The 17,995-nt window shown below is 43.7% G+C and overlaps 1 protein-coding gene across 1 annotated transcript in view; it reads right to left on the bottom strand.

Moving 5' to 3' along the window:
- Nucleotides 1-7,940, bottom strand: part of CHD1L (chromodomain helicase DNA binding protein 1 like) — a 46,187-nt gene extending 38,247 nt beyond the window's left edge. Inside the window, exons 1-2 of the mRNA XM_031436574.2 lie at nucleotides 7,792-7,940; nucleotides 2,142-2,254 (exon numbers count right to left, since the gene is read on the bottom strand). Of these exons, the coding sequence (XP_031292434.1) occupies nucleotides 2,142-2,254; nucleotides 7,792-7,888 (210 nt within the window). The 5' untranslated portion in view covers nucleotides 7,889-7,940. The remainder of the gene's footprint in view (nucleotides 1-2,141; nucleotides 2,255-7,791) is intronic.
- Between the last annotated feature and the right edge of the window lie 10,055 nt (nucleotides 7,941-17,995).

Below are 17,995 nucleotides of genomic sequence, written 5' to 3'. Positions count from 1 at the left end.
ATAACGTCTCATAAGCTTACATCAGGGTCTACACTGAAAATCTTTCAGCGCCTAAGAGACTACTTCGGGATACAGCTGCACACACTTTGGACTAGAACATCTTCTTTGAAAAGTTGCCGTGACATACAGAGAACACAGCACTCTTTTACGAAACAAGAAGTCTGAGGGCCCCCAGCCCCACCTGCAGAGCTGCTTCTGAGAAAACCGCCCCTAAGGATGTAACCCCAAAATCCTGACAGAGCTGCACGGGCCCGGAGACGCCCACACCGAGGCTAGTGTCAGGACCGCGGAGAGGGAACGTCTGCACTCGTCCTCTGGAGAGCATTTAAGTAAAGTACGATCACTTCCCTTGACGGGTGTTACGCAGCCAACAGAAAATCATCACGGTAAAGAACATAATAAATGGAAAATAACAATGACTGCCAGATTAATAATATACAAACTACATGTGCACTATAATTTCAACCATGTAAAGCACACATTGCTCTCCGTGACTATGGTCAGCGTGCTGTGGTGAGGAGTTTTAACTGAGGTCACATTACTTTGATAACAGAAATAATTTTCTTTTTCACTATCCATAGCTTCCCAGCCCAGATTGTGCCCAAACACCCAAGAAGAACTTACTGAATTAAAACCATTCTGTTTAGTTTTCGCTTGAGGATACTGTTTAGAGAAAATTTATCTTTTATTGCCACGAGATATATTGACAAAATAAATCTGGATTCACTAGTGGATTCTTCCAACCTTCTAAGGAAGAAACAATAACTACACAAACTCTTCCAGAAAACTGAAAAGGAAGAGCTACTTCTCAGCGCAATTTACGAGGCCAGACTTACCCCAAGACCAAAACCATACAAAGGAAACTACAGATCAATGTCCTTCATGAACACGGATGCAAAAATTATAAACAAAATTTTAGCAAGATGAAATCTGAGGTGTGATACTGTCAGGGCACTTAAAGCTGGGCTATGTGAACACTCTGGGAAAGGCAAAGGACACATGGGATTTGCTGGCTCTGGATGGAGTCAGGGCGATTTCAGTGTCCCAGGCAAAGCAGAGGGCTCTGCTCCCGAGTGCAAGTCTTTTATTACCTCCCAGAAACATGGGAAACGTATCTCTACTGCACAGCTCTCAGTGCAGGAAGGTACCAGGACCAGGGTCATCTGCCTGGGAAACCCAAGGGTCATAAATGAGGTACCTGAGGGGACACACTCAGAGGTCGTACTGTATTCTGAATAATCCCAAGACTGATGAGGTATGCCTGGCTTAGAGCAAGGAGTCTCCAAGACATGGCCAGACTAGACTATGAGCAGAGCTGCTCCAGCGCAACATCTATGTACGTGGGTTAGACTTAAAAGGACTATGAGACCTTGACTCATTCTGTGTGCTCACTGGTGAACCCTCTTGGTATCCAAATATTTACACCTTCGTGTTTCAGCTCCAATTGCCTCTTCTGTGCATCCTGACTGCACTGGCTTCCTTTGGCATCTTACAGATGAGGAAACCTTGTGTAATTAACCCCAGGAGCGTCTGTGTCTGGACTGGCCAGAAATCCAAGCCTACTGCTAACATCTGTCAACACGGACTGCTATTGGTGATCAACCTACTGGAAGCGTTGACCTTAACACACCACTCACTAATCGATGCTCAAGGAGGTTACGTCTGATTCTCCAGGTCTCTAGACTGCAGCCTACCACTGTATGGCCAAGGCATTTCAGAGAACACAGGGCACTTTCTGTGTGCTTCTCTAGCAGGGCAGAGAAAAGGGAAGTAGCCCCACCGCCCACTGAGGAAGGGAGACTGATATTAAAAGTAATCCAGTTAACTAGATAAAGTATGACTAGGGAGGGCAGAGTCAGTTTGAGCCCTGGAACAGGTGTATTTGCTTTACAGAGAGAAAAACTCTATCCATTAATTTTAATTCTACGTCAAGGGCTAGATAAAACAAAGGGAGTGCAAAGTTCAAAACCGTCCCCATGGCTAAAGAAGTCAAGACCAAGATCACGCTCTCTTAACAAAGGCGCAGGCATTTTACCTCCTAGTATAAAAACACACGCCAGTAGCTGGCAGCTAAAGACAGTCACAAGCTGTAAGGAGGTACTGCAGTGGGAGCAAACAGTGTTCACTCCACAGCAACGTACCTGACAGGTCTTACCCAGGCCCATCTCATCTCCCAGGATGCAGCCATTCTGACAATGGAAACGCTGGGCTAGCCAGTTGACTCCCTCCAGCTGATAAGGGCGGAGACGGATCCCTAGAAATAAAAAACACGGCAGCCGTTTCAGCACACACAGGCTGTGTTCAAGACTTCGCTGAAGAAGGCCGCCTGAGTCCCCACACCCCCAGCCTTACCGGCCACATCCCTTGCTGAGAAGTTACAGACACGGAAACATTTGCTGACCTCCAAACTATGTTTTGAGCAGCCTTAGTCACCACTACACTCAAAGCCCTAACACAGCCCGTCGGTGTTAACAGGACCGCCTTGACAGACGAGAACGTCAACCTGGGATTTGGCCTCTATACTGCCTGAGTCTCACATCAGTGTCCATTCTAGGAAACGAGGCATTAACTGAGGCACCACAGCAGCACACAGCAGCACGCGGACTGGACTTGTGTCTGCTTGCCTGATCGCAGCCACTTAAACCTGCCATCGAGTGCTAAAGGAAAAAAAATCAAGACAGGACTAGATTCAGTTATGCTTCCATAGAGATGCAGTGCTGTTAAGAACTGAAATGATGCTGCGCAGGAGTTTGCCAGTGCACAGGGACCGCAGAAAGCGTGTGAAATCCACACGGAGCTTCTGCTGCCTCTCTTTTCTCTTTCACTTGAAAAAAAGTTCAATTTCAGAGAACAGCTATAACTTGGGAAGAGGGAAGACCCCAAACACACTTTACACAAGAACTATTCACAAATGCAAAACTTTCTGGTTTGAACTCATGCCCTTTAAAAAGAAACTACACAATATACAACTGTAGAATATTAAAAATATTAAGAAGTTATCTTTACTAAGCACTTACTAAGTACTGGGGAGAGGAGAGAACACTGAACCTACGTTATACCATTTAACGTGACAGCAATCCCGTGCCCTAGGTATTATCCCCACCTTATAGGTTAGAAAACCCAGAAAATCAAAGATTAATATGTGAAATCTGGAGACTTCTGCTGCTAGGAAGATGGAGATGTTCTTTTCCCCAGTCTTCTTGCTAATACAACTAAAAACCCTGAATATTACCAAAAAAAAAAAAAAAAAGAAGAAGAAGAAGAAGAACATAGAATGACTCTGAAAAGGTGGAGTGAGGAAAGCAGGCTGGTTAGTGCCCAGAGACCCAGCGAACAACAGGGTGATGAGTTAACCGGTTTCCTTTTGCCTCATATATCCCAGGCTTAGAGGAAACTGGCCACCCAGAAATGTCAATTGGCATAGAAAGAAAGAAAAAAAAAGGTCCAATAAAAGCCTGCCCGCATATGAAAATGAATATATGTATGTATATGCATGACTGGGACACTGTGCTGTACACCAGAAATTGACACACTGTAACTGACTGTACTTCAAAAAAAATAAAAGCCTGCTCCCACTAGCCAAAGGAAAGGGGCAGCCTAGCAAGACAGAAAATTTATATTTTTAGACAGTAACCAGTCTGGTTAAGCCAAACACCATAGGGGGAAAAAACTGTGGTCCAACCCACACCAGCAAAGGCCAAGTGAGGGTCTAGATTCTGCCCTCAAGCAGCTGTAACCAAGTACCCCAACACCTCCAGAAGTGAACCCACAAACTTTAGGTCAATTAATCTTTGACAGAGGAGGAAAGAACATACAATGGAATAAAGACAGTCTATTCAGCAAATGGTGTTGGGAAAACTGGACAGCTGCATGCAAATCAATGAAGTTAAAATACTCCCTCATACCACACACAAAAATAAACTCAAAATGGCTTAAAGACTTAAACAGAAGAAAACACAGGCAAAACATTATCTCACATACATCTCAGCAATGTTCTCCTAGGGCAGTCTAAGCAATAGAAATAAAAGCAAAAATTAACAAATGGGACCTAGTTAAACTTAAGCTCTTGCACAGCAAAGGAAACCATAAGAAAAACAAAATGACAACCTACGGAATGGGAGAAAATATTTGCGAAAGATGAGGCTGACAAGGGCTTGATTTCCAGAATATATAAACAGCTCATATGACTTAAAAAAAAAAACAAACAACCCAATCTAAAAATGGACAAAAGACCTAAACAAGCAATTCTCCAATGAAGACAAACAAATGACCAATAGGCACATCAAAAAATGGTCAATATCACTAATTATCAGAGAAATGCAAATCAAAACTACAGTGAGGTATCACCTCACACCAGTCAGAATGGCCATCATTCAAAAGTCCATCAATGATAAATGCTGGAGAGGCTGTGGAGAAAAGGGAACCCTCCTACACTGCTGGTGGGAATGCAGTTTGGTGCAGCCACTGTGGAAAACAGTATGGAGATTCCTCAAAAGACTAAAAATAGACTTACCATATGACCCAGCAATGCCACTCCTGGGCATATATCCAAAGGGAACCTTAATTCAAAAAGACACCTGCACCCCAATGTTCACAGCAGCACTATTTATAATAGCCAAGACATAGAAGCAACCTGAATGTCCATCAACAAATGACTGGATAAAGAAGTTGTGGTGTATTTATACAATGGAATACTACTCAGCTACGAAAAATAGTAAAACAATGCCATTTGCAGACACATGATGGCCCTGGAGAATGTCATTCTAAGTGAAGTAAGCCAGAAAGAGAAAGAAAAATACCGTATGATATTACTCGTATGTGGATCTAAAAAAAAAAAAAAGGCAAATGAACTTATACATAAAACAGAAACAGACTCACAGACATAGAATACAGACTTGTGGTTGTCAGAGGGGAGGAGGGTGGGAAGGGATAAACTGAGAGTTCAAGATTTGAGGATACTGATTGGTATATACAAACTATAAAACAAGTTTATACTGTATAGCACAGGGAAATATATTCAGTATCTTGTAGTAGCTTATGGTGAAAAAGAACATGAAAATGAATGCATGTATATTCATGTATGACTGAAGAATTGTGCTGTACACCAGAAACTGACACAACATTGTAAACTGACTATACCTCAATAAAAAAACATTTTTTAAATGGGCAACAAGCTTAAACAGAAAAGGAAGAAAAGGAAGACGAATACCCAAGTGTCCAACAACATTAGTAAACAACAGACATTAAATTAAACAATAAAACAGCATTTTTACATTCTCAAATTTGAAAATATCAGCATTGGAGAGAGTGTGGAAAAATGAGCAAAAATTCTATATACTCTTCTCCCAGAAATGCTGCCTTTGAAGAATTAAAAATTCACAGCTTTTTATAACTAGAGTTACTGTGGTGATCATTATGCAATATATACAAATATCGAATTGTTATGTCATACACCTAAAACTCATATAATGTGACATGGCAATTATATCTCAATTTTTAAAATTCATAGCAATAACAAGTATTTGGTTACAAGAGTATTTATTAATATTATGTAAAACAGGCAAAAAACCCTAAATACCTAAGTGAAGGGGCTGGCTAAATTATGGCTCACCCACACACTGAAGTACTAAATATAATACTGAAGAAAACTAAATGATAATAAGGAAAAAAACCATGGTTTCCAAAAAGTATGTACATGAATCCCCATTGTTGCACTTCTGCCTCAGTCCCTGCCCAGCCCGGGAAAAGAAGGGAAAAAAGAAGTTAGACATACACACGTATCCATGCACAGACCGAGGGCTGGCAGGAATAGGTAAAAACGCACTACCAGCAGTAGCACTATGTATGTAACTATTTTTTCTTTATGCATAGACTATTACCCTAAATGCTGGGTTTTTTTAATTTAACTGTTTTTTTTTTTTTGAAATTAAACCTAAAAGATATTTGACATAAAAGTCAAGTTAATAAATGAGTCTGCTGTGGGCACTCAGTGGGGAGATGCTGTGAGGGTGGGGGATGGAGAGAGACAGAAGAGGAGGATGGGTGCCCCCTGCATGAAGATGCTGGCATGACCCATGCATCCCCCAGATGCGGCAGTGGTTACCCTAAATATTTCACTTGTGGAGTACATTTACTACCTGTTAATAAGAAAAAAAAAAAAAAAACTAGTAAGCATTTTTAACCAATTCACAAAGAACAGTTTCTCAGAATGTCAATTTATTCTGGCAAATAGAAATTTCAAGTTATATTATTAAATGGTTATTCCTCTGAATATATGCACTTTCTACTCATTTTCTTTCCCTCCACTACTCATTTATCCGTTCCCACCAAGCCCCCACATTTGTCTGTTTATTTCACTCACTCTAATTCATCCAGGCAAACTTGCAATCTCTCATCTATGGTCTCAGCTTCACTGACACAGCGCTCATCCATCCATGTGTGCATTTCTCCAGGTATATAATCTACAGTCTAATGTCAATGTGAACATTTGATCTAGCCTCCTCTCACACATGTTCTCAAAGTACCATACCCAAAAACACATGCAAGGAAATAGGCAAACATATAAAAACGTTAGCTTTATAAACATATAAACTACACAAACGTAGAAGCATCAGTCCATAAATCCATATTTAAGTTGGATACACACTCCTTGCAGACACAGAGCTATCATGCTCGTAGTCTCAGAGACTCAAGATGGGAGAGGTCTTTCTCTTCCATGTCTGTGTCCCATCCATTCATCTTTATCCATCCCTCTTCCAAGTTAGACACAGAACCGCACCTTTTGTCTCATTCACAACAAAGCCTCACACTTCCTTGGTATTTAGCACACAGTATGAGTTCAATAAATACTTGTTTATACTTTTGAAAGCACTCACAGTCCCCAGGCTAGAAACCCTAGGAAAGCAGGGCCCACATGGGTATCCTCACCTCTGTACCGAACACTTTATAGTATGTGGCTCTCAGAAACACTCAGTAAGTAGTGAGTTAAAAACTATACCATTGCTTATTACTGATTCAGGGTTCTGTCATACAGTTAAGGCACGGCTGCTTGTTCCCATTTTATAAAGAAAGAAAATGAGGATGGGAGAGGTTAGGCGGGAAGTTAAGTGCAGGCCGGGAAGTAGAGAAATGGGATTTGGGTGTCTCCAGTCCTACGATCTCCACGCAACAATGCGGTCCGCCTCCCTACCTGCTGACCTCAGGGAGACGCACAGTTTCGTGCTTCGAAGATTCTAGGGAAGGGCTAGTATACATAAAATAGTTACGCGCAGTAATGAGCTGATGAACTTTTCTTAGCTGCATATTTCAAACTCTAGCACTGGGGGAGAACTGGTCAGTGGAGAACTATCCCAGAACTGCGCGCGCACGGTGAACGAAGAAAACTGAAGCTTGGAGGAGAGTCTGACAGGTTTACAAAAGCAACCAACCCCCCGCCCCCCACCAGGCCAGGCCTCCAAACCCACCGCAACAGAAACTTTAAACTCGCATCCTCGCGGCGCCAGGACGACCCCCGCTTCCTCAGGGAGGACGGTCTCACCTTTGGGACAGGGGCCTCCCCAAGCCCCCCCCTCCCCGGGGCCGGAGCCCCGCTCCTCCGGCGTCCGCGGGCCCCGCGCGCCGCGCAGGCGGGGCTCCGACCGCCCGTCCCCACCGCAGGGGCGGGGAGGCAAGGCCCCGTCGTCCGCACCCGCGGCGCCGCCGGACCGGCGCCGGCGCGGGCTCCCGGGCCCGGGGGACGCGAGTGCCCGCGAGGCGGCCCGCCTGGGCGGAAGCTCGCCCGGAGCCACTGACCTGTCAGGCCCCACTGCCGCAAGTCCTGCTCCTGCACGCGCGCCCGCGGCGCCTCGGCTCGGTTTTCGCCCCGAAGAGCCAGCAAGAAGGCGGACATGCTGCACTCGCGCGTCTCGGCGCCCGCACGCTGCGTCCATCCGGGAGACGCCCCGCCCCGCGCGCCGCGCGCGCTTCCTTCCCGACGCCCGCGGCGCCGCCCCGGGCGCAGCAGCCGCCAGAGGGCGTGCGCGGGGGCTGCGGCGCGCGGAGGGTGTGCGGAGGGGCCCTGCTAGCTGCTGAGCAGCGCCTGCAGCCCGCGCACGTGGGGCCGCCGGAGTCCCACTCCTGTGCCTCTGGTTGTGCCCAGGCCCGCTCTAGGCGACTGATGACCAGAAGAATGGGAGGAACCAGAAGAGACGAAGAGGAGGAGCCTACGAGACTGTGAGAAGGAAGAGCGCAGTGTCCCTGAGCCAGATGAAGAGGAATTTCAAAAAGAAATGATGGTGTCAAATGCAGCTGAGAGGAGGGGTAGAGACAGTGGTGGTCATCAACGACCTTGGCAAGAACGATTTCTGTATACTGGAGTGGGTTTTAAAAAGAGAACAAGAGGAAAGAACGTGGAGACAAATGTCTCACACCTTCTTCAGAGCGTTTCACTGCAAAAGGGGACAGAAAACTGGGAGCAGTTAGGAGGGGAAACAGGGTCAAGGGGAGCGGGGCTTTGTTTTCAGATGGGTGGTATTAGAGCATATTGAAAGCTCCTGGGAACGGTCCAGTAGAGAGAAGAGCTGATGCTGCAGGCGTGGTGTCCTTGAGTGAGAGGAGAGGGGACCCGGTGCACAGAAGCGGGGTTGGCCTAGACAGGAGCATGGACACACGGCGCAGTGTAAGCGCAGGCGTGGTGGTGAGAGCGTGCGGATCTCTTCCAATTCTGTTGCTTATGCGGAATAAGAAAGAGGGTCATCAGATGAGCTTGAGGAAGGGGAAAGGGGCTTAGAGGTTTGAGGAGGGAAAGGTGTGAAAGAGTGGTCTGGGGACGTGGGAGAGTGAATTGACTGGAGAAATGCGATAGCCAAGCAGGAGCTCGGGACACTGGTGGTTTATGGTTGTGAGACCCGTCAGCATAGCGCATGTTGGGTACGGGTGAGGGATAAGTATGGGCAGAGAATCGGCTTTTACTAGGCTGGATTTTTGCCAGGTGAGTACTATAGAGAGTGATTATACGGGCCGTATCCCCAGTGTTTAGAGTGGCGGTGAACAAGGCAGAAAATGTCCCTGCACTTACAGCGCTCAGATTCCAGTGAAGGAGACATATAGACAAAATGGGGGAGGGGGTAAAAGCCATCAGGCAGTATCTGTGCTGATGAGACAGGGATGAGATGAAGGGCAGGCTGGGGAGCAGTTCTGTGTAGGAACAGCTGAAGAGCATGTCACTAACAAGATGACATTTGAGCTAATACCTGGCTGACGAGAAACCAGCTATGTGAAATCAGGAAGAAGAGTGTTCGAAGCAGAGAGACCACAAGGGCAAAGACATTGAGGCCAGGTTAGCAAGGGAGCAATGGACTCCCCAAGCTGGTGAGGCTATGCTTGAGAGGGCCTGGTCATCGATTGGGATATGGGGCTGAGGGAAAGAGAAGCACTGAGGCTGCCTCCCAGGGATCCCTGGCATGGACGACTGAGCGGGTGTTGCGGGGAGGGCGCAGCTCAGTGGTAGAGCGTGTGCTTGGCATGCACAAGGTCCTGGGTTCAATCCCATTTAAATAAATAAATAAAATAAATACCTAGTTACCCATCCCCCCAAAAAAGAAAAAGCTTGGTGAGTGGATGCTGATGCCAGAGAGTACAGGAGATAAAAAAGCTGGTCTTGACGCTGGAAAACAGACATGGGGTGTGAGGAGGGCCGAGTCCCAGGTCTCGGCTGAGCCCCTGGGACGTGCCCCATCAAGTGTGGGTCCTTGGCTTCACACAGGATAGAACTCAAGAGCAAGCCACCATTGAGTTAAGGTAGATTTATTTAGAGATACATACTGCATAGAGTATAAGGCAAGAGAAAGGCAAGGAAAGAGGTGTGGGAACTGGGTGCTCAGGTTGAAGTGAAAGTAGGTACACACTCCATGGACAGAGTGCAGGCGTCTCCAAAGGAGAGAGAGTGCAAAGGGCCACTAGGCGTGGTGGTGTCACTTTTTATGGTCTCAGTAGCTTCATACGCCTACAGGTGGGATCAATCCAACTGCCCTGGGGAAAGGGCTGGGATTACCAGGAATTGGGCCCCGTCCATTCTTTGCCTTTCTCGGTCAGCCTTGGGGCTGTCATGGCGCCTGCGGGCATGTCATTTGATCACGCTGTTACGATGAGCATTTGAAGAAGTGCAAGGTCTGCTAGAAGTTAAACCTCTTAATCCTTAAGGCCCACGAGGAGGTGAACCTTCCACCATTTTGGTGTTAACTGCTGTCCTTCCCTGAGTGGCTGCGCCCTGCCCCCCTCCCTCCTGTCTCAGTCTGAGGAAGGGAAGAGAGCGATTTCACTTTTAGGATACGTTGAATTTGTACCTAGAACACTGCCTGACACACAACAGGTATTGTTGAATGTTTGAAGGAGTTGTCTGTAGAACAATTCTAAAGTCCAGGACCTATGGTGGTTGTAATCTTGAGGCACAGAAAAGATATTTCCCAGGTGAGGAGACTAAGGCTTACCTACCTGAAGTGTGGGCAATCTGTCCAACGTTTTCTAGTGAATCCGTGGTAACTGCCAGAATAAAATATAACCCCAACTCCTTTTTCATTCTTGCTCAGGTTAAATAATCGTGGCGTCATGTTAATTTGTTTTATTGCTCCACAGGGAGGGCACACACTCTGACAGCAGCAACCAGTAAGGTTAATGGTAACCAAGTCATGCCATTGACGGGCCTTGGCATCTGCCAAGCGTGACTGAGCACAGGCTAGTAAACAAATCGTGTTTGCTGTCCTTTGGGTAACTGCTCTGTTGGGTAACAGATATGGATCTTGAGCAAAAGTTGTGACCACGGGGGGAACCTCTTTTCGGGTACATGGACTTAGACCTTTGGGCTCAGGTTAGGATCGGGTCAGTGCCCCAGAACAGAAAATCACTGTACCGAGAGGAAAGGGACTGGGTTTTCTTTCTCCCAAGAAAGGAAAAACTGTATTTTTCCTTTTGATACAATTATACATCTTTGGCATCAAATAACATGTAATAGATTTAAAACCCAGAAAGCCGAGGTGGGTCAGGAATTACATCAAAGAGAGTTCACATTTTAGAATATCAACGAAGTGAGTCTGCTTTACAGGATTCTTGCCCAGTCATTTCAGAAATCTCTACTAGCCGTTAACAGCAAAGGTAGCTTGACTATTAGCAAGTAAATCTTTGAGGACAAAGTTCAAAGACCGAAGATGTGCCTCCATGCACCCAAACTTCCCCACAGACCTCTTGTTCGACAAGACTGTGTTTGTTTTCCCTTTTAATTGCACACCTTTGGACTGTCAGTGACTTGTCATCCAATTAGTCACATGCAACTTCACTCTCTGTTCTCCCCCCAGCAGTGTAACGGTTATGCAATCCGTCTAGCTAATCTCAAAAACTTCTCGAGTTTCCTAACTCTGAAATTTAACTTTTGTGACCTATTTCCACAGAAGGAACAAGACATCTCAATAATAAAATCATGAAACCCAGATATTCTCCATGACTCAGCCTTACACTGAGATATCTTTAGACCACGTGAACGTGCTGTCAGGGACCTAACCCTGAGCATTTGCTCCTGCCGCGGCTGACAAAAGCCCAAAGCCGTTCTGTGACCGACCCCTGCAAAGTCTTAGGCTTGAAGAACGAGCACGCCTGTTGTACACGTGTCTGTATTCCTGGGGCACTACTACAACTCTGATGCAAGGGAGCTCTCCTACCTCCATCCCCACAAACTGCTCCAAATTGGCATGCACAATTAATCTTTGTAATCAAAGAGTTAAAACAATATGAGTGTTTCTGGAAGGCCTATGATGCACAGTCATTTATAATGAGGATAAAACAGCTACTGTAGAGTGATGTTGTGAAAATTAAATGAAATAGTTTTTTATGAGGAACTAAACACAAATTTGAATGTCCAGAGGACTGTGAAGGACCAAGACACTTAAGATGGGAGTGAACCTGGTGACACCCAAGTGTCTGTATCTTCCCAGTGGAGACGCAAGAAATCAGGAGTTAGCCCTCACTGTCAAGGTTCCATCGTCACCTCATTTGCTCAGGAAATCCACAGGCACCGTTCCGTAGTGTTGTCCTCATATGTGTGGCCCACAGAGATGGGTTCTGGAAGTAAACAGAAAACGCATGCACACAGAGCGTGGGATATCCACTCAGCCTTCTCGGTGACTGGGTTGTGACAGCCAGCTTTAGTAGACTGCACTCCTGTTCCCAGCTCTTCCCTGTCTCCCTATAAGATGGTTGTACACCCATGCTCTTGGCTGTATGACTCCAGTGTCTGCCAACAAGCAGAGTCTGTATCAGTTGCTTTAGTCAACGGAATGCAAGTGGAGGTGATGTAGTGTAGAACGTGGGCTAAAGCTTTAACGTGCTGGCTTAGACTGTTCCTCCCCTTTGCCACGAGAACTATACAAACCAAACAGGCTGTGCTGGTTAAAATCTTTCCTCATCTTTCCATGTCAGTATAAATTCATCTAATTAAAAATGAATTTTTAAAACCTTTAAATACATGTATGTTAGCCCACAGTGTGATGTTCCACAAGAGTGTCCTTCCCCATCTTAATGAGCATTTGTGACATTATTTCAAATTTTTCACTATTAACGTCAGCTAACACTTGAACTGTGTACCAGACCACGTGCAAGCACTTTACATCTATTATCTCCTTAGTTCCTCACAACAACGTCATAGGGTAGATCATAGTCTATTCCTCATTTTACAAATGAGAAAACTGAGCCACAAAAATGTTAACTTCCCTAGGGTGAGGAAAACAGTTACTGGTGGAGTCCACATCGTCTGGCTCCCACACCTAAGCTGTGCCCCAAACAACTCTGCAATCACATTTTTGTGACTATGCACAACTATTTCTGGAGGAAATCCTGCAAGGGAATTGGTGGTAAAAGGGACTTACAATTTTGGTAAAACTGTTGCACATGAAGGCTTCCTCAACTTACCTTCCACCCACAGGGGGTGAGCGTGCCCATTTCCATTACTTCTCCAGTCCTGAATGTGACCAATTTTTCTGTCTTGTCTTGTTTTCCGATCTGATGAGGAAAACGGATATCACATTGCCTAAAATATCTTTGGTTAGGTGTCTTACTGAAGATTACTTCATCGGCTAATTGGCCAGTTTTTAATTCCTTCTTTTTTAAATGGCTGTTCATGCCTTTTGCTTATTTTTCTATTGTCTTATCTTTTTGTAATAGTCATATGAAGCTCTTCACATTTTGAACTTTAATCTTTTGTTGAATTCCTAGTTTTGAATTCTTTATATAAAAAAGTTTTGAACTTGCATGTGTAAAATTCTCCTTCACTGTTCTTGGATTTTGTAGACTTATAGATGCCTTCCATTTCTCCCAGATTATACAAATATTTTCCCACATTATCTTCTAGTATTTTCTAGTTTTCTTTTTTACATTTATCTCTGAAACTTGTTCTTCCGTACAGTGCAGTCAGGACCTAACTTCGGCTTTTTCCCCTAAATCAATAACATCATTTATCAATAGCTCATACTTTCTTCCAATGATTTGTCTACTTATTTTTTATTTGGGGTTAGGAGGTAATTAGGTTTATTTTGTTTGTTTGTTTGTTTATGATGAAGGTACTGGGGATTGAACCCAGGACTTTGTGCATGCTAAGCTTGTGCTCTGCCACTGAGCTAGGCCCATCCCCTCCTTCCAATGATCTGAAATAGGATCTTTATTGCAAACTAAATTCCTTCGTATATACAGGCTATCTTTTTACCCAGTACCACGGTGTTTCAATCACTATAATGTTACAGTTTGTCTTGAACATTTCTTTTAAATTTTTGTCTCCGTTTTAATTTTTTTCACATATTTTCTTTTCCAGTATTCACTATAAATTTGAGAATCAAGTCATTAAGGTCCATAAAAAATTCAACCAGAATTTTGATTGGATTGCCTTGACATCACTGGTGCTGGGAGACTGGGAGAGTCGATACTTTTACAACACGAAGGCTCCCTGTCTGGGAAGAAGGTATTTATTCAAGTCATATTTTAGGTCTTTCAGTCAGGTTTTATTGCTTTCCTTAAATAGGTCCTACATATTACTTTTTTGTTTACTCTTAGGAAATGTTTAATTTTTTCCTGCTGTTGTTAGTGGGCTCTTTGATTCTATAACTTCTTCTAATCGGTATATAGGAAAACCACTGGTATACAGGGAAACCGCTGGTATACAGGAAAACCACGGGTATACAGGGAAACCGTTGGTATACAGGAAAACCGCTGGTATACAGGGAAACCGTTGGTATACATGGAAACCGTTGGTATACAGGAAAACCGCTGGTATGCAGGGAAACCGTTGGTATGCAGGGAAACCTTTGGTATACAGGGAAACCGCTGGTATACAGGGAAACCGCTGGTACACAGGGAAACCGCTGGTACGCAGGAAAACCGCTGGTATGCAGGGAAACCATTGGTATGCAGGGAAACCATTGGTATGCAGGGAAACCGCTAGTATACAGGAAAACCGCTGGTACACAGGGAAACCATTGGTATACAGGAAAACCATTGATATATAGGAAAAACATTGGTATATAGGAAAAACATTGATTTGTATATGTTGATCTTTTATTCTGCCTCTTTATTGAACTCTCTTTTTAGTACAGCTACTCAGTTGATTCTTTTGGAGTTTTTAAATTTCCACCCATGAAAAAATGTTACTTCATGTTACTGTGATCTTTATCACATGGTTTAAAAAGGTAAAAAAAAAATGTGTTTTCAGAGTGAGAATGAGTCAGTTATGCCAGCACAACCATGAATAATCATTAAAAGATACCGGCATACGTGGGGCCAGAGAGGAAAAAGAGCAAACATCTTGTTTTATGGCCCTACTAGCCATAAAACTGTGGATTCAGTGAACTTCTAATTTGACCCAAGATGATGAGGAGTCCAACCTCTAATATATGTCAACTGATTTATTTACTATTTTAAAGTTTACATATAGCAAATTTACTTTTTTTGGTTTACTATTTTATGAGATTTAATACTGCACAGATTCTTATAACCACCAACACCACAAAGAGGATAAAGAACAATTCTAACCCTCTTAATGGGTCTCTCAACCCATCCCTAACCTCCTAGAAACCACTGATCTGTTCACCAGCACTACCGTTTTGTCTTTCCCACAACATTACAGAAATGGAAATACACAGTATGTGACCTTTGAGACACTGCTTTCACTTAGCATAATGCATTTCATGTTCATCCATGCTGCTTGTGTATTAATAGTTTATTCCTTTTTGCCAATGCGTAGCACTCCCGTGTATGGATACGCCACAGCTGTTTTATCTGTTCATCCACTGAAGGACATTTTGGGTCGTTTGCAGGTTTTGACAGTCGTGAATAGCACTGCTATGACCCTTTGTGTGCAAGTCTTTATGTGGACATGTGCTTTCATTTCTCTACAAGAAGTAGGATTTTACATTGTAGGCATTTGTTTAACTTTATTAAAATTTACCAAACAGTTTTCCAGAATGACTAGTCCATTTTGCATCCTCACAAGCTGTGTAAGAGCTCTGGTGGTGCCAGGCCCTTACCAGCACTGGATAGTGGCGTTATTTTTTATTTTAGCCATTCTAGTAGGTGTGTCCCAGTTTCCCATTTGGTTTTAATTTTCATATCCCTGCTGACCGTTGGGCTCATCACGTGGCTTCTGCCATCCATGTATCCCCTCTGAAGTGTCTGTTCAAATCTTTTGCCCACTTTTTAAAAATAGGGCTTTTATTTTCAAGTTTTAAGAGTTCTCTATGTATTCTAGATGAAAGTTTTCTGTCAGGTATATGATTAAGTCAACTTCTTCCCAGCTAAGGCTGTCTTTTTATTCTCTTAAAGTCTTTTGAGAAGAAAAAGTTTTAACAAAGCCTAACTTATCAATTTGTTCTTCTGTGGATTATGCTTTTGTATCCAAGAAATGTTTGCCCTACCCAGTCATGAAGATTTTCTCCTATATTTTCTTATAATAGTTCTATAGTTGTACATTTTACACTTAGGTCTATTACCCATTGTAAATTAACTTTCTATATGGTGTAAGATATAGGTCAAGTTTCACCTTTTTTTTTTTTTTTTTTTGCCTTGGATTTCGAATTTTTCCAGGATCATTTGTGCAAAAAGACTGTCCTTTCTTCATTGAATTGCCTCTGTACCTTCATTAAAAATCAATAGACTGAATTTATGAAGGTCTAATTCTGGAGTTTATTCTATTCCACTGATACAAACAGAAATTAGAAAATATTTTGAAAGTAATAGTAATGAAAGTACAGCATGCTGAAATTTCTAGGATGCAGCTACAGTAGTTCTTAAATGGAAATTTAATGAATTAAGTAGCTATCTCAACAAGCTACAAAAAAAAAGAGAAGGTAGAGAGAGACAGACATAAAATCAGACATTAACGAAACAGAAAATAGAGAACAGAGAAAGTCAACGAAGCCAAAGACGGTTGGTTAAAAAGATTAATAAAATTGACAGAATTGATTAAGGAAAAAAAAGAGAACAACAAAGAGGCAACATCACCATAGACGGTACACACACTAAAAAAAATAGTATGAGGATTCATGAATACGTCACATCACGACAGTCATTCTACCTCCAAACCATATACCAAATCATCTACTCATGATCTCCATGGTCCCCACCCTAGGCCCAGTCTTGATGGTCTCTGATGTGCATGCCAGAAGAAGGACCCCTTGCCCGAGGAGTGAGTGGGAGGACAAGGACCCGCAGACATCCATCAGATCTGAGCGTTCTTCTCTACATGAGTGAGGTGGAGCCACTACCACAAAACTTCCGTCCCCTACTGATCCAGGATTTTACCTGGTTTTCTTTTGTGCTATTTTAAGGATTCAATAGGGTTTTACATTTCCAGTGCCTTAGCCACGGAAAATGACGTTGTTTCTATGGGAAAATGTATTTTGATGTTCAACAATTGATTAAAATTGTTAAAATTGATTAACTTTGGAACCCAATCATTTCTTCACTGGAGATTTTCCTCTTGCTTTTTATGGTGCTTTAAGTATCTTTAAATCTTTTTAATGGGTTTGTAGTCTGTGTTCCCAATCATGTTTGAAAATCAGGAAGGGCAGGGTCTTTCCTTGCTTGTTGTTGTGTGTGAGCGTGGCAGGCAGCACTGGATCCACAGGAACATAACCAGCAGGGCTGCTTGACTGACATTTCATCGTAAATAAACTGATTCACAGAAGGTGTCTTTCAGGTTCGTTTGCTTTTGAACAAGTCCCTGTATCCTCATCTTGTGCAAGTGTTTATCCTCTCTGAATGGGTTTCTTACAGCTGCTCTAACAAATCACCACAAACTTAGTGGCTTAAAGCAATGTAAATGTATTCTCTTACGTTCCTGGAGACCTGAAGTCCAAAATAGGTCTCTCTGGGTCAAAATTAGTGTCCACAGGGCTGTGCTCCCTCAGAGTTTCTAGGGGTGAGTCTTGTTTCCTTACGGGTTTTGGCTTCTAGAGCTGAATTCCTTGTATTCCTTGGTTCCTGAACCCTTCCTCCATTTTCAAAGCCAACAGGATAGCATCTTGCGTCATTGTTCAAATGTCCTCCCTCAACACTCAAATCTCTCTCACTCTCCCTTTTATAAGGATGCTTGTGATTACATTAGGTCCATCTGGATAACCTCCCCATCTGAAGACCTCCATTTCATCACGTCTACAAAGCCCCTTTGGCCGTAATAAGGTGATGGTCGCAGGTTCTTTGCACTAGGAGATGGATCTCTTTGAGGGCCGTGTTTTCAGCCTGCCATAGTGTCCATGATTTGCTTCCTCTTTCTCTTCAATGTGAGTTTTCCCCTTCCCTCCTCTGTGCCCAGCAGTAACACCTAGCACATAGCAGGCCTGGAAGAGAATCCACACTGTGGGTGGCTCCTGCACGGTCAGGTCTGACTGATGCAGCCTTCACTACTGTAACAAGCACGTCCTCAGATGTTAATTCAACAGAAGCGTAGTTCTCACTCACGCCACGCACGGTGCACGTCAGGCAGCCT

Source organism: Camelus dromedarius, chromosome 23 (assembly GCF_036321535.1).
Source record: "Camelus dromedarius isolate mCamDro1 chromosome 23, mCamDro1.pat, whole genome shotgun sequence".
Taxonomy (NCBI): Eukaryota; Metazoa; Chordata; class Mammalia; order Artiodactyla; family Camelidae; genus Camelus; species Camelus dromedarius.
This window is presented reverse-complemented; position numbering and strand designations above follow the sequence as displayed.